The 21,951-nt window shown below is 46.3% G+C and overlaps 1 protein-coding gene across 1 annotated transcript in view; it reads left to right on the top strand.

Moving 5' to 3' along the window:
* The window catches only part of LOC8026098 (cap-specific mRNA (nucleoside-2'-O-)-methyltransferase 1), a 48,994-nt gene extending 35,434 nt beyond the window's left edge, over window positions 1-13,560 (top strand). The window contains exons 20-27 of the mRNA XM_029976263.3: window positions 344-401; window positions 2,026-2,094; window positions 2,562-2,717; window positions 4,778-4,903; window positions 5,658-5,749; window positions 6,927-7,049; window positions 12,089-12,219; window positions 13,176-13,560. Coding sequence (XP_029832123.2) covers window positions 344-401; window positions 2,026-2,094; window positions 2,562-2,717; window positions 4,778-4,903; window positions 5,658-5,749; window positions 6,927-7,049; window positions 12,089-12,219; window positions 13,176-13,402 — 982 coding nt within the window. The 3' untranslated portion in view covers window positions 13,403-13,560. The remainder of the gene's footprint in view (window positions 1-343; window positions 402-2,025; window positions 2,095-2,561; window positions 2,718-4,777; window positions 4,904-5,657; window positions 5,750-6,926; window positions 7,050-12,088; window positions 12,220-13,175) is intronic.
* Window positions 13,561-21,951: the final 8,391 nt, after the last annotated feature.

Here is a 21,951-nt window from a genome sequence, read left to right as displayed (position 1 = left end):
CTTGAAGAGACTACCAAGCTTTTGGTCACCACTCTGAGACTAGTTCTTACTGACTTCGACTAGCTTTGTGTTTCTGAAATGTCAAGCACATGCTAGAAGTCTAACTGCAAAAAGTTTAGAGATTGAGTTTTCAAAAGGGGTATGGTGTCATTATTCCCTCTGGTCAAATGCAAACATGTCCTCGCCTGGAAATCACTTTCTTGAGTGGGCTATGTCCTTGATCCCAACCTTTTAATTTGCAAGTGCATTTTATGGTTGAGTGTGTTACTTAGAAACTCTGTGTACATGCATTTGACGGCCGGACTAACTCATCTTCAAAACTTGACTTTTTTTCTTATCACAGCGATCTTTACGAAGACCGTCAGAGTAACCTGCGCAAGGAGTCCTTACAGCTTTGGAAGGTATGTCAGTGTACGCAGTCAAACCTGTTCGTAAGCGAGCCAGCGAGAATCGGAAATATGTTTGCTCTGTCGGGGATTTATTGCGTCTAGGTTTTGAGAAAGGAAGATTTTTTTAACGCCCATGGCATGTAATTGTGTAGGCTCGCATAATAGCGGCCGTCCAGTTTATGTTCTGTACAAAGTAGCTACAATGAAGCTGAAATTCTGGTGGTACATATCTCTCTCCAAATTGTTGATATGGTGTGGGTAAGCAGTATAACGGAGAGCAGCAGATTTGGAGAACGCATTTCGGCCGACGTGGCTGGCAACGTCTTTCTGGAAGGCACATCTGGTTGATGTGCTTTACAGCAGAGCATAGGGAAAGTGTATGCTTTAATATAGGCTTGTTAGTTTTGTTGGGTAGTTCGCTCGTGTTTTGAATTTATCATTTGTTTATCACTGTATAAGTTCCTAGCATTTTGTTATCATTGTATAAATTCCTTTGGCGCCTGCATCACGACTGCTGCTTTGGGTGGCGAGGGGCCAGTCAAGCTGTTTCCACAGCTCTTTTCCCTGATCATCCTTCAACATTTTGTTTTGTTGGAAAAATAAAGGAAATATTATTATTATTATTACTATAAGAAAAACAACTGATAATTCTATTTTAGCGGGAGAAGATGAAGCTCTTGCACTATTATTATTATTATTGTTGTTGTAAGAAAAAACACAACTGATAATTCTATTTTAAGTGAAAGGAAATGAAGCTCTTGCACTATAGTTTGGTGCTGTGTGTATGTTTCCTCTTGCAACACTCTGTTTCATTTCACCTTATGTGCGAGCGAGACGAAACTAAAAGCAGAAGTGCATTGCGCCGTACGATGCTTGCAGTGCATTACCGCACATGCTGGGCGGGGACATCGAAAGCCCGTAGCTTGCTCTTGTAGCTTCTGCTAAACTCGCACTTAAAGGGGCAAATTGGTTTCTAAGATTCTCTTTTTATGGTCATAATTGTATCTACGGGGTCTAAGCATTCCAGGAGATCCACAATTAAACCGATGTGCGCCCTATTTCCCTATTAAAAACTAGGCCAAAGACAGCGACACACTTGTTCTGCGATTCGGCACAGAAACCAGAGGATGCCATCAAAGTGTTACAGCCAATCGCAAGTGATCGCTTCCCACGTGGCAAGGGGGCCGATCAGCGGCGGACCAATTTACGAATGTGTTGATTTTGCGTGTGGGAAGCGATTGCTGGCGATTGGCTGTCGTACGTTCGGCGGCGCCCTCTGGTTTCTTCGCCGAATAACTGAAAAATGGGTGGGTCGCAATTTTTCATTTTGGTATTTAATAGGGAAATGGGCGCATCTCAGTATAATTTTGGGTTTTCTAGAATTCTTAGAACATATAGGTGGAGTTATGACCGTAAATAGACAATATAAGAAACCACTTTAGTGCCCCTTTAAAGAAAAACGGATGACAGATGCCACGGTGCTGGCATAACACGGGTGCCATCCCATTTCTATCTGTTTCTATCTGTTTTCACCCATCTTGTTCGTTTGATCTTTGAAGTAACCTGTAGAAGATGTTGACACAAGCGCACTACGAATTCTGCGTCGAGGACAGTTCACTTTTGCCTTTTCCTCCAGGTACCCGATCAAGTTCGATCTGAGCCGAAGAGGAGCAGCCCGGCGGCAAAGTTCAAGGAGCTCATCAAGGTCCGCATAAGTTGTTTAGTGGGAAAATAGTGGCCAACGAAGTTCATGAATACCTGGGGAACTAATGGCGTCAACTTCCTGAAACAGGCCCAGTTTTCCATTGAAAGATTTACGAATGAGGAAACGGTTACAGTTCCGAAACTTCGGCATCTTGTCCTGACCATTAGCACTACATCTGCGCGATACTGGGCATTTGGCGATGTGTAGAAATACTTGCGACATTTGGCTGACGTCAGCACGAGACAACAAAGCATTCTATATAGACATTTGCAAGTACCTACGGCCTCTGGGCGCCGTCATCTTGCTGCTGGTGTGGGTGAATCGTCCGACAGTCTAGCATTGCCGAGGCGTACCCGCCGTTTCCAGACTGGCGCCCAAACGAAGCTTTTTCGTCCACGGTGGCCGGACTCTCGAAGCGCGGCTGCTTGCAAACATCTATAGGGAATGTGCATTGGTTCCCCTTTCAGAACGAGACGAGCTACTTCGACACCAAGCCAGACGAGCTGACAGACGTGGCGTTGCGGAGGATGAAGAGCGTCTACGATTACCGCTGCGTTGTCTGCGGCGAATCGAAGCCCAACCCCCTCATGTCGGACAACAAGTTCTTCTTTTTGGGCCTTGGGGTGAGGAAATCAGTCTGGCACTTACAAGCACAGCCAAAATATGTATGTAAGGAAGCAGTTGAAGCATTTACGTTGTACATTTTAGGCAAAACCCCGAAACTGGGGGGAAGGAAGTACAGCACAACACAAAGTCGCTGGGTTATGTTGTCCTTCCTTTTTCCCAGTCTCGGGGTTTAGCCTAAATGTTAATCCTGCACCAGCTTGTTTCCGCCCTAACTTTTCGTACGTAGTACAGTCTAAAGTTTGCACCGCTTCTTCTCATTACTGTACGCATTCTCAATGCTGTAGACAACTTTATTTTTGCGGGCTCATTATTTCACAAATTCTGCAAAGTGCGGGTTTTGGGACCATTTTACGGGCACAAAATTCCACAATTTAGAGTGCCACACTAGGCGTTTGTTATCATGGGCTATTAGTATGTTTTAAATATTTTCCAAGCAGTGAAAATCACGAAGATGAGGTCCTCATGAAAATGAAGCCATTTACAGCAGTAATTCTCAAACGGTGGTCCGTGTGGGGTCCTTGAAGATATTTTTAGGGTCTGCGGAGCACTGAACCGTAAGTCAAGCTGAGCAATAAATTTTTCTTTTTTAACTGCTAATGGCGTCCCATAATGCTAAATAGACCAATCCATGTGTGCCCAGTGAGTGGCGTTGATTATTCTTTGGTTCAGGGCTCGAAAGCAGGTTTGGATACATTTCTTCATTGACTCTTCTGCCATTGTAATTGTTCATTATGTCCCCCCTCCCCCTGTGGATGAGGTCACCCATCGCTTCCGCCAGTCCAGAAAGCACCTCCGGAACGTCGGTGGTTGAGAACCACCTGTTCACAGTATTCAACCTATTATTCAAAGTCACTTTTTTGCATTCATATTCGATTCGTTTTTGAAAGCTTTTATTCTCTTCATACACCCCTAAAAAACAAAGTGTTTGCAACTTTCACCTTTGTATCGGGAGCCAACACGTTTCAAAAACGTTTTCTGCGTCGGTGAACTCTATTTTACACCTTACGGCAGACTGCAGCGGATGTTACAAGCCATCCCAGCCAACCCAGCGCCGCAAATGCACCCTGCGGTCACACACCCCGCGCGTCGCCGCACCCCTTTCAAAGGTCACGCGACACCTGCATGGCCTTGGATTGGCTCGGACATCGCGTCGCATGGCCTTTTGAAGGTTGCGCGACACCCTTGGATTGGTTCGGATTTTGCATGGAATCCTCCGCGGTCTGTCGTAAGGTGAAACGTAGAGCCACTCAGTAAGCTACACTTCAGCCTCCTCGGTACTTAAAATCACTGTTGCCGGAGTTATCTGAATCCACATCTGAAGCCGCAGAAAATGGTTTTCCGCCCTTCAGAAGCATGTAAACACAACAAAACGACATCGCCCGAGTTTCCTGATGCCGCATCTACAGCACCAAATCCACAACACAATTTTTTGTTTTTTTTTTGTTTTTCAGTTTAAAATTAATTTACGCATTGTTAAATACTCATCCTCCGCCCGAATATGGCGCTAGCAGTCCTAACCAGGCGCCAAAGTTTCATAACTAAGCGTTACTTCATTCAGAAGTTATAAGTGATTTTCTGAAAATAGTAATGAAAAAATGGGGCCAGTTTTTTGGTCACTGGCACCATTCGGCTCCATTTATTTGCGAGCTCCGTCGGCCGCCATTTTCCCATATAAAATTTAGGAAACTCACTCGGAACTTTTTAATTGGATTACGGTTAGTTCTGAAATATTGGCGTGTGGTTCGGACCGCTTGAGCTACGTTTGGGCACAAGAACGAGGGTTTGCTGATGCACAGTATATTTTTTGCGGTAAAAAAAAAAAAGGCCGTAGATTTTTATCGGAGGGACAGCCTGTAGAGCTGAGGAATGCACATTTTTAAGATAGTAATGGTCATCGGTTGTGCGCCCATCCAGCGCTAAGTACCGCAATGGCCACACCCACGAGAAGATCTAGGAATCGAATGCCGGTAGTCTATGCACAGCTAAACTCGGTCACTCTAGTGAAACGGAGCTCAGCAGTCGTTTACTTGAATCGGTTTGTTTTCTTTCGTTCCAGCGCAAACACGTGTACCAGTGGACAGGGGACACAAAGGAACAGTGGAAGAAGCCCGTGCAGGAAACTCTGGAACTTCCTGCGGACACCCTCTTCTACGGCGAGGTGGTGCAGGAGTTTGAGGGCGAAGTGAGTGGGAGGGCTTCTTTTTTCTTGCGTACGAGCGTTGAGGCTGGTTCACAAACTTGCATTTGAGCGTGCTCGAACGCGTTGTGTTTCCTTGTGACCGCTTAGGGGTGCGAGAGCACACTGAAGTCATCTATCTACCAAAGGGCCCTGGAACACTTCAGATATGCGTATAACTAGACAGAAGGTTTTGCGGCACTTGCAAGATCAAATCTACATACTGCCAGCATACGAGTCCCTGGGTGGGGATTGTAGTCACTTTGGCGGCCTGCATATCCCTAGAGTTGGCAGGTTTGAATCCCGACCGAGATTTCGGAGGCACGTCAAAAGATCTCCAGGTTGTCGAGATTAATCCCCAGTCCTTTGGTGGGGGCGTGCCAGATGCCCTTCGTGCGTTCGGTACTAAACACCCTTAAATTTGACCTTTATTTTTCATTTTTTTTTCTGACTGCAGATGTGTTTGTTTAAGCATGACCCTGCTAGTGCTCTAACAACTTTATTTTGGAGGTTCAATATTGTGATTTTTCGAAGGGCTGGGTTTTGGGACAATTTGGCGGGCACAGTATTTTGTGATTGGGAGTGGTGTTGTGTGTATTCGTTACCTTATTGTAACATATTTGCGTGATCGATTTTTAAGAATATTTTTGAGGTTGCACAATGCACAAAAATTAGGTCTTCATGAAAATTAAGCTGTTTAAGTATCCAATGCCTGATAACTTGACCTACCAGACTTGTAATGCACTTCCCTTCACCACAGGGACGGCACCAGAAACGTTTCAACACGGTTCACATCATCGACGCCCTCGTCTTAGGCAAGGTAGACGTCAGGGACATGCACTATGACGAGAGGTGAGATAGATGGATACAGCTAAATGCTTTGAATTGGAGTGCAGCTAGTGCCATCTAGTGAGTGTAGCCGGTGGCACTTTGAAGTGACGTAGCTGCCATCTTGCAGATTTTGAGCAAACTACTCCCAGTGGCCGTTGTGACTGGTGTTTCAATGCAACCTACTTGTCTGCTTTTTTTTTTTTTGGCCTTGCTGTTATGTTGAGTTTTGAGAAAAAATATTGCCTGGCTTACAGATTCTGTTCATTGCAATAAAGGAGGAATATTGCTTGATGGGGTGCTTAATGAGCAGCACTTTCTATCTAAATTTTGCAAAAAGATTTCCCCTCTAAATTTAATAAACAGATTTTGGTGTCACGTCACATGACATCACGACGTCAGATGGTGACACTACGGCACGTGGCATAGTGTCGTCAGCTGACACTGTGAAATCATGTACGGTCAGACCAACTCTAGCAAGAAAAGTCTATGAAGTTTTTGCATATAAAGCTGTTGCTTTAAAGTAACAGTAGTCAAAAATAGTGCGTGTCTGCCTGCCTCGTGTTTTACCTGCCAAGTTGGCAGATGGAACAGAAGACACTATTTTGAAAGAACCTCTATATTGGCAATATCACGCGAAAGGCAAAAGCGCGAAGTATTGAAGGCGTTCTTCATGATATCAGGAATGCACGGAACATGTGTCAGTAAGCTGTCAATTGCCCTCATCGAAAAAGAAAGTTACTTAAAAAGGCAAAGAAGGCATAAATCGTAAATCAGTTGCTCATTCTTTATCTTTGTCTTTCACTTCTCTTCCCTTTGTTCTTCTTCACTTGTTGGAAGAAAAAAGTAAAAAGTTGTTTGCAGTTGTTTGTGTATGTCCCGTCGTCATCCTAGTCTCTGTGTCATTATCTGTAACCCTTTGCGGCACAGTTCAGTCAAAGCATCAAAACCTTGGTTGCAGTTGGATACTACAAAGAAGCAGTTTTAGCCACCTTAAGGTTTGCCGCAAAAGATTTTTCCAGCAGCATTCTCATTTCTTAGGACGCCCTTGAAAGCACAACTGTTTTCATTCCGATGTGATTTTCCGTGGACCGTGGGTCCTTTGGCAGAAGTCTCGCAGGTCGTCGAAGGAAACCTTTTAAAACTTGTGCCTTCAAAGTTTGTTAATTGCCGTAATCTCTGTGTCCCTTTCTGCACCTAGGATGAAGTGGGTGAGGAAGTTTGTGAAGGCGGTGTCCAAACCCAGCCGCAACGACCTGATGCCGCTGCGAGCCAAAGAAGTCTTCAAGCTGGAGGATGTGGGCACAAAGCTCTTCCAGGAAAGGTTCCGTCCTTTTCTTAAAGCGATAGCTTTACGGGCGTCACTTCGCAGATATTTCGACGTCGTCTCGTGTCGTCGCCGCTACGGGAAAAATCATTCTGTCTGCTCTTGGCGCGAGGCCAGGGAAGTCTAGTTTTCCCATCGGCCGCCCGGGCGTCCCGCCGGCAACGACGCGATGAAAGGAGAGCCTTCCGTGTCGTATGCTTCAAACAGTTGTTGCCGAACATTCCTCGCGTTATGCAAAACCCCACTTAGGCAGTATCCTGTTGCTAGGCGTAATGTTGAATGGTTTTAAAATCTTTCACTCCGCTCACCCACTTGCTTCATGGATCACTGGTGGCAGTCACCAGTGGCATCCAGAATACCAACCACGACAGCTATAAGAATTAACCACGTCGCACCTCCGTCCTCAGGTATGTGACAGCACCATTCCACCTACATAGCGCAACTGTGCAGCTGCTGTTGCTTTTGTTTTTTTGCACATTGTGGACTAAAACTAAAATTTTTTCTCTTCTTTTCTTGAAAGAGAGAATCCCAAGAGGGTCAACTTTTTAAGGGGGTAGATGGCCCTAAAATGCCCATTTTTCGGCAAAAAATGTGTTTTTCAAGTGTTGCAGTTTTAACCTCTTAACTATTAATCAGCAATGTGGCAAAATTCGGTAAACTGCCACACCGTAATTACAGAGAGAATAAACATTTTCAATGCCTCCACGGTGTTCTAAGGTGTGGCGCGCTCGCGAAAAACGCGAGGAAAGCACCATTTTTTTTATTTTCGGTACGGTACAGCTTTGTGTCCGCGAGGCCTAGCGTGGCATTCGTACCCTCGTTAGAAAGGTCATTTCTCCGACTTTTTAGTAAAATAATAAACATTTGTCGAGGATATGTGTGCATGGGGAGGAGAACCCCGTCGCAAAAACTTCTTCCATGGGAAGAATAATAGGAATTTTGACGGAACTCACCTTCCTATGAGTCGGAAAACTGAAACTAGAAACATGATTGGTTTTCAGCCATCACGTGATCTTTCACGGTGGTCACGCTTCAGACCACGTTTTATCGTCGGGTCTGCTACATCTCGCTGTATCGCTTCAATCTTTGCTATTTTTTTTCGTTCTGAAAATGTCATTGGGTGACATTTTCAGAACGCATTAGGAGCTTTAGAACGACGTTCTAAAGCTCCTAATGCGGCCCCGTCGGCGATGTCGCCTGGATCGTCGCATCTGTCACTGTCTCTAGAGGCCTTTTCTTCTACGCCACATGTTGAAAGTGGTTCAGCATCAAAGGAAGTACAGTAAAACCTCGTTAATTCAACCCCTGCTAATTCGGAAATTCGGATAATTTGAACAGCCGATCAGGTCCCGTCAAACGTATGTATTAGTCAATGGCAGCAAATGCTCATTAATTCGGAGGGAACGCGGCGCACTATGGTTAATTTGGACGAATTCGGCAGGTGGCGCTAGCAACCGTCTGTTCCAAAAGGTATGACTGCTACCCATCCGAAATGCACACGTGGTTTTTCCGGTTTTCCTATGGTTCTTCACTCTTCCGGTTCTCCGTGTTTCGCACCAGTTTTGCTCTGGATTGCCGTGCTTCAGCGCGTTACTCTCCTGGCACGGAAGCGGCAGAAGCATTGCTGCAACGGAAAAAGGGTAGCACGAGTGACCGACGACCGGAATGGCAAAATCGCGACACGCGGGGCTATTGTTCCCGAGCGTGCCAATAGCGAGAGTGACAGTCACGTTTTATGCCTCAACGCGGGGATCCTAAAGCCCGCCATTTTAACAACTATCCTATCCCTCAATTTTTCGCCGGCCACCCCCGCATTGAAAAATGCAACGTGACTGGCACTCCCGCTATCGGCGCTCGGGAAAAATAGCGCCGGGTGTCGCGATTTCGCCGCTCCGATTACTGGTCAGTTGTGCCGGTTGTGCTACAAGTTTTCCGTTGCAGCTGTACTAGGCTAAGAATTCAGCGACGAAAGTGGAAATACTGAGGGCCTTGGAGGGCGGCGTCTCTCGGCAAGTGATGGAAAGTTGCGACGTCAAGAGAAGCATTTGGCCACGTACGTAAAAATTGTGGCCGATACCCTACGGGCTTTTGAGAGCGAGAAGTTCAACGCGAAAAGAAAGCGGCCTTGGAAGGTGGTGCACCCGAAACTAGAAGAGGCCTTGCTGTGCTACATTGTCAGCGCATGGGATGCGTAGCTCCGACAGTACGAGTGCGGTGGAGCACTCGACTGCGCTAAGGAAAGGTGCCGTCTCCGCCCAAGTGTCGCCCAGAAAGCAGGCGGTAATAACAGATTTCTTCTCAAAATAAAGGTATGTCACAGGGAAACGTTTTTGCGCAGCTTTCTTTGTCCCTTCGATATTTCGACTTTCGGATAATTCGGACATTTTTGCCGGTCCCACGAGATCCGAATTAACGAAGTTTTACTGTAGGTGAGTTGATGACCTTCAAGCGGAAGATCACGCTTTTGGACTGACCTGCCGACTTGCCAAAACCAGCTGACGACGTTTGCGACGCGGCATTCTACGGGTATCGGGCATGTAACGGGCATGTAAATGTGTCTGCCGTGAAGACATTGGTGAGTGCCTTGCTGTGTCCTAGCTGCTATGAAAATGTACTGAACTTGAAGGAAAGTGGCTTTGGAGCCAATCTTCACTTCGTCGTCGTGTGCGGAGCTTGCGGGGACATCACGACGATGCGACAGTCGGAGGCCGTCGAGAGACCCAGCAGAGCGAGCTTCCCACGCGCCTTTGTGTCGTCGGAAAGGACTGCGGCATCAGCTTCACAAAGCTAAAGAACCTTTTTGGGGGCCTGAATGCTTCATCGACGATGCATCTAAGGACCTATCGGAAGACTGCAGAGAAGGTGCACAAAGCGTCCATGGCAGCAGCGCGCGACGTGATGCAGGAGGTAGCAACCGCAGTGAGAGGAGCTCAGGTGTCCAAGGATGGAGAAGATCATGTCAACAACGCAGATGACTTGCTCGACGTCTGCGTCAATTACGACGGTACTTGGTAGAAGCGCGATCACACGTCAAACTTCGGGGTTTGCGCAGTCATTGATGTGATAACCGGTTTGGTACTTGACTTCTCTGTTCACAGCAAGTACTGTCAGAGGATGCAACCTGGGCCCAAAGGAGGAGGCAGAAGGCTACCAGGTCGGGATGGAGTCTCATAAAGGTGCTTGTCAGAAGAACTCCGGAGGATTGTCAAACGCTGTGGACGTTGCGGTTGCAGGAGTCATCTTCAGCAGATCTTTGAAGCTCCACAAGCTGCAGTATGTCACCATGCTAAGTAATGGTGACAGCAAGGGGTTTACGCACGTTGCTGGTCTTGGCCTTTATGACAAGGACATCCAGAGAGAAGACTGTGTCAACCACGTGGCCAAGAGGATGTGCAGTGGCATGGAAAAGTTGAAGAAGAGCAAGAAAGGCCTTGGGGGGATGGGGTAGGGGAAGTTGACTAACATCATGATTAGAAAGCTGACAAACTATTATGCGACTGTTCTGAAAGACAACGCTCCTGACGTCACCAAAATGCAGAAAGGTGCTCTGGTTGCTGCTGGGAAACCGTCTGTGTTGTGCCCACATCGCCCAGTCTTCACGAGGGACATTGCAAAGGAGCTGGTACCCATCTACAACCGGCTATCCGATCAGAGCCTGTTTCAAAAGTGCTGCAGAATGAAGACTCGGATTACGAATGAGTCATTCAGTGCGCTCATCTGGAAGAGATGCCCCTAGACGGAATTTGCGTCGCTGAGGACAGTGGAGACCGCTGTGGCCAGGGCTGTTCTCGAATGCAACTTGGGGCCCAATGGCTTCGAGAGGACCCTCAAGACGATGGGCATGTGCCCCGGAAGCCATTACGAGGAGCGCACCAGGAAGGCAACAAAGCAGAAGATCCTGAAGGCCAAGATGAAGTCACTGGACACCTCTAAGATCGCCCAGAAACGTCACAAGCTCGAAGCACAAGCGAATCACAAATGAGCAGAAGAGGATTAAAGGAGGAGGACCAACATATGGAGCTGGAGAGTCCTAGGTCACATGAAGACACCACAGACAATTCTTTCGAGGAAAGAAGTTGAAAAAATAAAGAGAAGTGGACTTGAATTTTGTTTTCAAACGCGTTTTTATCCGTCCAGTTTTTTGGCAGCTAATTCCACCTTATTAAAACTATTGTTTCAGTATGAAACTATCGAGAGATTTAACATTTGCCGCTTATATGCCGAAATTTTATAGACCCGATTATGAGCTTAGATTTTGCATTTTCATGTTCCTTTATTATGAAAAATTGTAACATGCACAACTTTTTAAATTAAAAAAATATATCTTTTTACTTGGAAAATGCATATTTTCTGAATTTTTTTTTCATAGTAATCGGCAGCAGGTATTCCAGTAGGCATTCCACCAGAAAATTGTGTGGTTATCAACACCATCTGTCAACGATATACTCATTGAGCAAATTACATGCAAAGCTATGCTTTACTTTGTTCTGAGTGTACAGTAATACCTCAGGAAGGTGGTTCACAGGGCTGAAACTTTGCATGCCCGCCTTCTATATGGCTACAAACACCACCTGCAAATATCACGCATATTGAATGAGCGGTTCAAAAGTTGACATTCCCATGAACTGTCACCCCTCCGAAATGAATGCTACAGCGTATATTGATAGCCACGATAAAGGACGCAGTAATACGAAATTTCAGCTCTGGACATCAGTTATGAAGGAAATTATGGTAGTTCCTATCAGGGTGCATTAGCTCTCTATCCACATTCATTTGATGGGAAAGAAATATTGATTGATTGATTGATTGATGCTCAGGTGCTTTGAGTGAAGTGTGCTGTGTCTGCTGTTCATAGAACAGAACCTGCAAAAAGGCTGGAGAAAGAAAAAAAAAAATTATTGATGAATTCGTCAATGCTGGAGTACATTGTTTCCTGAATCATTATTTATTTAACGGGAAAAAGAGATTGATTGATTGACTGATTGTTGCTTGGGTGCTTTGAGTGAAGGGTGCGATGTCTGCTGCTCTTCGAACAGAATCTGCGCAAAATTGGAGAAAGGAGCCGCGCGTGCCATGCGGCTCAGCTGCCTCATGCCGCAGGAGAGCAGAGACAGGGATGTGAAGCACTTCTACCCGGCCGGACTTCTTTTCTTCAGGACTACAAAGAGTGAGTTTCATATGGCAGGGCCAACCAGCGCTAATTAAAAGAATCTGGATATCTTAAGGTTTTTTTCCCGATTTTATGTTCCGAAATCACGCCTAGGACGTCTGGAACACGTGTCCAACTGCCGTCGCTCTCACTGTGGCATCTCGGACTACGACCGCTGGAGTTTCCTCGAACCGACCGGATGTGGGGGCGGGCCACAGCAGAAATGGTGGCTTCTGTGACCATTTTTGCCGCTGGGCCAACAACAGAATCACTGCGATTCGTAGTGTCACACACTCGTGATCGAATCGATTGGACGAGACGAAGACGTGCTGAAGACACCAGTCAGAGACACACCCCATGCACTGTAGTCATGCCCTTGTGTAAGAAACGATGACGAGCATTAATTTTCTTCTAGAGAAACTAACCCCAATATATTACGTTGCATTGTCTTTGAAATAAACTCTGAGAATAGGAAACCCTAGTTATGGTACAGTCTCCCTTTGAAGCGACAGCTGTTATATCGACTTCTCAGCTGCGTTCACGGTGTTGGCATTGTGCCAGGCCAGAAGAGTCAGTTTCACACGCACGTGCACTGCCCCGCGACGTCAGGCAAAGCGCACGCACTTGGCTCTCGTCAGGTAGCAGTGCCTTCTACTTCCACAATTGGCAGGGGACGTTTCTACATGTTCCTCGCCGTGGAACTCTATTTGCGTGGGGTATTGGATGTAGAGCAACCCGCCACTCGTAATGTTGCAAGTCTCGATTTAGTCTTGGGCAGGGACGTCGACTCGTACGCAGCGTTTTTTCCTGGACATTTCGGCGACCACAAGGTTGAGTTGCGTGCGACCTGAGTAAATAAAGGGTGGGTGTTACTAGGCACAAAAACAGCTACCGCCGTCACTTCCTCCCACACCGCGACGGAAAGCTGCATATTTTTGGTCCTATGCACCCGCCGACGTTCTCCTCTTCCACAGGGCCGTGGCACGAAGAGGTCAGTCAGAGTACCAAGCGCACCTACTACTTCAACCCCGAGAGCAACCACAGCCTCTACGAGCGCCCCAAAGAGGCCGTGGCAAACTTCCGCACCTGCTTCACGACGGCCACGCTCTGGACGCTTCGGGACACGCCCGAATCTTCGGACAATGGCAAGGCGCGCCGGCAGATGCTGGTGGACTTGGTCAACAGCAAGCTGGGGCGCTGAAGCCCATCGGCGAGCTGGGGCGCCGAAGCCGTTCAGGAAGCTGGATCGCTGAAGTCAATCGGCGATCGCCACACTCGCGGACCTTGTACATTGGCACGGCGGCGTTGGCTGCGCAGATAAAGAAACACGCCGTTATCTATGATCTTCTTTCGGAGAAATGGGGTGTCCTGTCTGATTCTGGTGTTGAGGCTACACCACCTAGAACAATCGAAGCTCGTGCACTAGAACCTTAATGTAAAAGTGAGATGGAGTGCAGACACAGATTGGACACGAGTACTCTGTCGGCATTCAACTTGGCCTCATTTTAAATCGAGTGGAGAAAGACTCAATGTCAGGCTCAGTCTCAACTGCTGAGTTGGCACCATCTTAAAGTTAAATACTGTACTAGTGGGAGTACAGGACATTTGCATTAGTCAAAACGACGGCCGTGCCGAATTCCCCCTTAGTGTAGTGGTTTATTTGGCGATGCCCCTCCCCCCCCCCCCCCTTTCTCTCACCGCCAGAGCGCATTCCCAGGCAACGCCTCGAAATGCGGCGCGGTTGACGAATCGTGGATGCAAAGACGGTACCACTGCCCTTGTCACCCGTGTTACTGTGGTTCTTCATTGTCGCCTTGATGCACTCTCGGGGAGTGTTCTGTATTACCCCTAGTTAAGTATTTGCTAAAGCAATGACATTCTAACGAGGTACACTAGATGTGTTGGCATTTATTGCCTCGGTGCGTGTATCCATCTTTGGTTTGGACTAGACTGGACTAAACTGGTTTTGTGAGGTCGTGACGCGTTTTCCCGCCATGTTCTTTCGCTCTATTCATTCGCTCGTTGGGTCCACAGTGATGGAAGTGCTGCGTCATTTGCACCATGAATGAAAGTCTGCTACATCTTGTGCCAGAGTGCCATTTTTTTTTAATTGTGCCACATTTGCGCTCAGATAGGCTTAAGCAAAATGAAAAATAAAAATGTTCTATTGTTGGTCGACCTTTATATAGAGAGAAGTAGGAGGAAAGGAAAAATGATACATGTATGTATTTCACAGTGTCTACTCACCGTATAGTTTGTTTTATCTTAGGTGAGAGCACTTCCTAAGGTTCAAATAAATACCACTACAAATACACATACTAAAACCGCAACTTGTGGGACATTCAGTGCACTTGATTGGTTTAGTTGATGAAAAAACACTCACAAGAAAATGGACGAATGCCATGATGTCTCGCTTTGAAGTCTAAATTTCCAGACGATTTAGGGGGGTTGGTCTGGTGAAGGCGAGCGGGTTGAACATGAATACATAAAATATAAAGAATAAAACACAGAGGACAAGCACAGAAAGTGGTTGTCCTGTGCTTGTCCTCTGTGTTTTATTCTTTCAATTTTATGTGTTAGGGGGGTTGCTGGTCTTTAATTTTTTATTTTTCATTTATCGTGATGAAATTTAGTATACTGATGTATGTCTCAGTGGTGATTTCAAATATGCAATTAGTTTTCAGATAGCTTTACTAAATTATATATAAATTTTTAATTTTAATTAGGTCCTTACGGGTCGTAAGCGTCAAATTCTTCAGAAAATGTCAGAAATTTTTATAGAATTGCATTCACCATGACATGTTTTGTGCGGTGATGCCCATAAGGAGGACCTAATTGAAATGATATATTTATTGATAACTCAGGATCTAGTAAAGCTAGCTGAAAACTAATTGCATATTTGAAATTATCACTAAGAAATACATCAGTATATTAAATTTCAGCACAATAAATGCAAAAATAAAAAAAAAGTTAAAGACGAGCATTTCCTCTTAGGCAATGTCAGGAGCTAAAAGTCGTGAGGAAACATAGCAAAATAGTTGGATGGCGACTACTGTGATAAGGGGGAACCAGGGTCTTGTACTCGTGATTAATTTGTCTGCCATATGCCTCTGTACCGCCTCTCACGAGTATGCCTGCGCATTGAGCTTCACCGCTTTGCACCGGAGTGGTAGGGGCAGCGGCTGACATGGGCGAGCACCTGAAACGCAACACGCAGCACTTTGGCATTCCAAAGAAGCTTTTATCGCGCCGAAAGACCGGCGAGACTTGCGTTCAACGAGTTCTGCCTTTTTCCTGAGGTGCTGCGCTTTTGTAAACATTTGCACGTGTTCTCAATGGCAATTATCAGCGTTTACACAAGGTTTTAAGAAACTTCTTCGGTGAATGACGGCGAACGAGTAGAAAACGGGCTTAAGCGCGCTGCCGCCCAGCCTCTGCATCGCTCCAAAAAGTCGATTTCGGTACGTGCAAAATGGCCGTTCGGTGGCCGCACTTGCGGAACGCGGAATCTCGATCCAGCTATTGTCTGAAAGCAGACAGACAACCCTAGTGCTACTAAATAAGCTCATTTAGTGACTCTAAACAACCCTACAATCTTTGAGATCATTCAAAACACACACAACAAAGTAGCAGTGTCAATAGAAGTTTATTTCTCATAGAATGACGCAAGTAGAATTTCAAGTCTGCTTTACTTGTAACTTGAGGCAAGCAACTAGAGAAACAATCAGACCAAATGGCAACTTTTGCTGAAAGCATCATTTTAGGTGCTGTCGACTGTCGGTAATTTCAAAGTCAGTTTATTTGAATCTTTGATCAGTGCGAAGGAAGGGTGCGTTCCCGGCAATCATGCATGCATGTCCATGAAAAATGCTATTGCGGCAAAGCGTCGAGATAGATGCGATCACAGAGCCGCCGTTTCTGGCGCCGCGGCAACTCCGCTACCATAACTCCGGGAAGCGTATTGGGATTCCTCACAAAGTAAAGCCATGGGGCAAATGTAGGGCTTCTGATTGGCCTTTCTTTGGGCACCTCACAAACACGCGTCCTTCAACAGCTTGACAGGCGGCGGCTGCTGCTTTTCTGACTCTACAAGTTTCCCTATTTTACGCAGTAAAAAGCAGAGAGGGCTGGGGGTTTAGGCTTGGGTAAACAGCCGCCAGCGTTTCATGCATTCCTCGCAGGGGGCACCTGTGTTAGCAGATGTTTGGCGAGCAGCGTGCTGCATCACCACGGATCTCGAGCCATGTGGGTTCACCCACCGAAGCCTGGCCGTACGTTCATGTCCAGTAGTGTGATTGCTGCGCCAAACAGCGCCAAAATGTGAGGAATTTGTGCCAACATTATGCCAAAACTTATTTCACGTTTATTAATACTGAATATATAATAAATCAGGCTCCGCTAAAACGGCCGGTCGCTACGGTATACGCTTTTGTGAATTTCCAAAACTTTCAAGTATCTCCTCAAAAACAAGTTAAAAAAATTGTAGAAGAGAAGGTTTGTCGTAGCTGTTCTCTTTTTGTTTAAAGAGGTACCCAGTGAGTTTTTGAGCTACCTCAACTATCACCTGCCTTTACACTTTCCGGTATGCTATTTAGCAATAATAATCCCTGGAGAAGGGGAACAAAGTTGACAAGGGACAAACACAATCTCCAAACCTAAAAGCAAATCCGCCTGGTCCGGTTATCGAACCCGGCCGGGACCTCTCCATTTCCAGTGCAGCGCTCTACCAACTGAGCTAACCAGCTAACCCGGGCAAAAAAAAAAAACAACTAAAAACTAAAAAAAATATCACCTCCGCTTCTTCCCCCCGGGCAAGGGAGTCGCCAATTTTCCTCTGGTCAAATCTTGTCGGCATTAACCCAGCATTGGACCCATTGGTGGACAAGTTTGAGACTTTGGGCTGGAGCCACGCAGGAGGGAGCCCCAATTTTCCTCTGACCCGCCTGTCCCCAGCTGTGCTAGTTGTGCATCATTCAATTTTCCCTAGATAATTTCCACCAATTCTCTAATCGCCTCTTTGTCACTGTAATGCTTTTCTCTTCCGTCCGTTTATCGTCACCAGTAGGATCAAAGGCTTCGACCAAATCCGTTACCCCTTCAGGGAGAGCAGGGCGAAGCCCTATGCACTTCAAAACTAAGGGATCTAGTGTCTCGCTCTCATTATAGCAGGCATCACGTAATGTGTCTGTCTCCTGAAATTTAGCCCTATATATACGTCCTCGTCCTCAAAACTCCCGTTCTCGCCTCAGACACTAAAGAACTTCCCAGTGCATTGTCAAACACATTTTCTTTTCTTATGTCCTGTACATTGTTGGAGCTGATTTTTCCTGCATTCTTACCTCTCACGTCTTCCTTCCGGCCTCTTTCACCCCCTTTTCCAGTGAAGTAGTTTGCTCAGCCCCATCACTAGTGTATAGGTACTTAAATGTGAGCTTTCGGGTTCGGTTTGTCCATTTTGTGTTTAAACTTTTCATGTATAAATACTTGAATACCTTCCGTGTCTACCGCGTAGCATCCATTTCGGTCAACCCTTGTTCAAATTTCAAGTTACTAATTGCCTTTCTGTTCTCCAACGACGACCAGCCCGTGCCCCCCTGTACTCCCTCATTTGGTGTCTTTCAGTGTGCTCCCAGTGCCAATCTGCCTACACTTCTTTGCAGGCGCGTAGCCAAGGGGGAGGCCCGCCACCCCCCCCCCCCCCCGAAATCTTCCATTTTTCTGGGACCTCCTCTCCCCCCTCCCCCTCATACAGCATTTTGTCATGGGCGCCCCCCCCTCCCCCCCAAAAACAAAATTCTGGCTACGTGCCTGCTTCTTTTACTAATTTCTAATCATGATTTAACGTCTGATTTCATGCACAGTACCCCCATTGCCAAAATACAGTCCTGGTACCATCACTCCTTTCCATATAGCTCTGATCACAATTCATACATATTTTATGATCCATAGTGCCTTGAGCTTCATAATAGATGAATTTCTTTTCTTTTTTCTAGTTATATTCTCCTCATGTTCCTCTAGATATTTCCTTCCCTCATGGAGCCAGACTCCCAGATATTTGTATTTTCCTACATGGTCTATTACAATGTCTTGTATACTCAGGGGTTCCTTCTTTTCGTCGTAAACACAATTACTCCAGACTTGTCACAACTTAAACTCATGCCCAAGGTGTCCCCTTCTTCTCCACATATTCCAGCGAGTTCCTGTAACGTATCCTGGTTATCTGCCATAAGTACTATGTCGTTCGTATACATCAGTCCTGGTATTACCTGTACTACATTTCTCCCTCCTTCCATATAACTCACATAAAAACCTAGGTTGCTCTGCTCTATTCTCTTTTCCATTTCACCGAGGTATATCATGAAGAGCAGAAGTGACAGTGGACAGCCCTGCCTGAGCCCTCTTTTTCTTATTGCTGCGGGTTGTGTAGTTTGTTTCCCATATTATAACTAACTTATTGTCTCTGTACACCTGCTGAAGAAACCTAACCAAGTTTGTGTTTAAGTTATACTCCTTCAACTGACCCCAGAGTTTTTTCTGGCTCACATTCTCGTACGCTTCCTTGATGTCCAAAAAAGCTACCCATAAAGGAGTTTGGTTCTTCATTGATATTTCACACATTGTGTGGCGACGAATAAGTTGTCTTTCAGTCTTCTATCTCTCCGCAATCCGTTTTGGAGCCTAGCCCGTATATGCATATCTTCTGCCCATTCCTCCATTCACCGCTTTACTACCCGCATAGCTAATTTGTATATAATTTAAATTACCGTTATCGGGTGATATGCCTTAAAGGGATGCAACAAAAATTCAGCGCTTCTTGTTTTGTCGATACCTGTTCAAAGGAGCACATCGCATCGGACGCACCAATATCTCGATAAAAAAAGACACAAAAAGGAATTTTAAAACGAATTAAACAATTAGCAAAGAGCACCTGGTGGATGTCCCTAAAGCCTCGTTAGTCATGCCCGTCTAGGAACCTTGACAAGTAGTGACGGTAACTGTCTCGCCTAGAACTAAACATGATTTGAACCTGACGTCATCCCGACAGCCCTACGGCCAGCACAAGAGAAGAGGGGCGGGAGGAACTCCCCGTTCAGCGAGACTCTTTCTTGTGTCCCAGACGTCACCATTCCCCCCCCCCCCCCCCCCCCCACACACACTCACACACACACAAGATTATAGAAGATTAACCCGTCACTCAAAAAGGCTCGAGGTACACCATGTAATGCGTAGGTTCTTTTAAAGTTTTGGATTGACAGGATGGCGCTGGATTTTAAAACATAACGTGTTCTTTTATTGTTCTAATGGCGCCCGGCTGGCTCTGCGACGAGTTGCCAGTAGGGCTAACGCAACATAGGTGGCGCTACCTTTCATTACATATATAATACTAAGCACTTCTTATGAGTTGTGAATGCGAAAGCATGCATGCCGTTCTTCGGCTTCCTTATTTCGTCTGCGGCGTACTTGCGTCAACGGCCGAACGCGCGCTCTCCTCGCCGCGCTGACCTTGGGCGTGGAGCCGCTGCCTCGCGGACACGCAGCACCATGGGGTGGCGGTCGTTGAAACTGACGCACAGCAGCCAATGGGAGCCTCGTTCCTTGAAACTGTGGCCGTTTGGGGCGGCTTCAAAGCTGATGACGTCGGCTCGCTCTATGGGACAGTTAATGCTTTCGCATTAAAATTCGTACAAAAGCAACTTTGGGGTTAGTTGTGGTGGCCCGCCCGATCACTGGCGTGCTTCGGTCGCTTCGGTGGCTGGAACGGCTAGAACATCCTGTTGACATCAGCCTCGCCGCAGCTTTGCTCGTCCCGAGACAATCTACGTCACGATTGCGGTGTACGTCACGTGCTTTCCTCTGGCTACTCTCCGAGCGCCAATGGACTGTTTCCAAAACCGACGCGCCCCAATGCGGCGAAATACCACGCAGTGCACTCTGGGAACTAGTTGGCCACTCAGTTTCGGTTTCGACTGAGCAGATTCATCTCATGCTATTACGCCGCGACCGAACGCGCTGCTTGCGTTTTCGATTATCTGACTTTTTTCCGAATGTACAATACACTCATTCTCGAGCGATACAAAACGAAGGCCGGGGCACTTTCCTTGGTTCCCGAAACACCGGATATTATGAGTGAGTATGCAAACGTAGTAAGACGTGGCTTAGTCACCTCATCTTTGAGTTCATTTTCGATAATCCCGTCTAGTACCAGTGAACTAGAAGTGAAATTTGGTCACCTGGAGCATTACACGTATTTTGTTTCTCAAACGTCCGCTTCTTGTTACTTCATTGGGCGAAAAGCAAGCCGCATCCTCACAGGGGTATCGAAGTTGAGCCCAGCGTTGACGCATGAACTTTTAAGGAGACGCAATAAATTCGACCTCACTACTGCACAAAAGTTACTATGATGTCGTCCTCGTGTCATCATATATCCCCGAGTCACATTTTATGCTGATAGAAGATTAAGTTTTCGCAAACGCTGAGCCTCGGCTAGCTACGACGGAGGCCCTAACAAGCGTCCCCTACTCCTCGCTAAGCCTTTTTGGACGAGCTTTTACTGACGCCGAAGATCTGTGCCTGAACGGTGTGTCTGAAATTATCTCGGCATACTCAGGCAGGCAGAACGCAAACACATAACACATATTATGGCCATTAGCAACCGTCAAATGCGCTTTGAATAATTTCGTTTGTTTGGGGCACCGCATAGGGGTTCATGCCCGTCCGGCGTACTTCTGGCGGATGGTGCGACATTTTTCACACAAGTGCTCGACTTTTGCTTTCTTAAAACGGTTTGTATGCGCGAATGTGCCTATACGATTGCGTGATAACTTTACGCGCATACGCGATGTTGAATACTTGTAAAATGCAAATGGGTGGGGAAAGCTTTCTTTTCGTGCGGTGCTGCGGGTCAGTACAGATAAGAGAAAAGAAGTGTGTTATAATTCAATGGTACCCTCCGAGTTTTACCACGCGTACACAGGCGTATTAAGAAAATCGATAATTGCAAAAGGTTATATTTCGTCTGTGGACGCACGAAACAAACTTTCTGATCAACAACACCAAATGTAAAGGCGCGAGCTCGATGTATGCATACTTTTGGCGTCTACAGCTTGTTGATTCGTACACAAGCAAGATCCCCGAGCTTCGCAGCGTCGAGATTCCCAGCACTGGCTCGTCCACATACCTCGAAACGCTAACAGAAAGGCTCAAGTACAAAAATACAACAAGCATATCTTAAGACAAGCTATACGTCTCGGGCTTGTGCTAAAGCTTCGAGGTCTGACCATTTTAGGTTAGTTTAGAGACCTCCAATGACGCTCTCGGGGCCAGAAAACATGAGATAACGGCCGTTAATAGTCCATGCTCTGTGTGTAATCTCTTGTCGACGTGTCGATCGAAACCGAAACCATGGCACTCTCCTCCCAGGCCAACTAGTTCCCAGAGTGCAACGCGCGCCGTGTTGCATGCAGGGCTTTATGGAAGTAGTCTATTGCCAGAGCGGGCTGTTTATGACAGATACGGCCATCAGGCTCGAAATGACAAACGTGCGATTGTCATTTACGTCTATTGTGGATCATATTCAGCCCCGTTTCTGAACACGGCGGGTATATTTCAAATTTCGTTTAAGTATCCCTTTAGTGTTGTCTTTGTTTCCTTGGCCTCTATATATTAGTCTCATTTTACTTAGTTTCTAATCATCGGTGCATTTTCTTCCATAATTATTTGATTAATCACATGTCTTAACTTAAATTTTCT

The sequence above is a fragment of the Ixodes scapularis genome, unplaced genomic scaffold, assembly GCF_016920785.2.
Source record: "Ixodes scapularis isolate PalLabHiFi unplaced genomic scaffold, ASM1692078v2 PGA_scaffold10__122_contigs__length_95168666, whole genome shotgun sequence".
In the NCBI taxonomy this organism is placed as follows: Eukaryota; Metazoa; Arthropoda; class Arachnida; order Ixodida; family Ixodidae; genus Ixodes; species Ixodes scapularis.
This window is presented reverse-complemented; position numbering and strand designations above follow the sequence as displayed.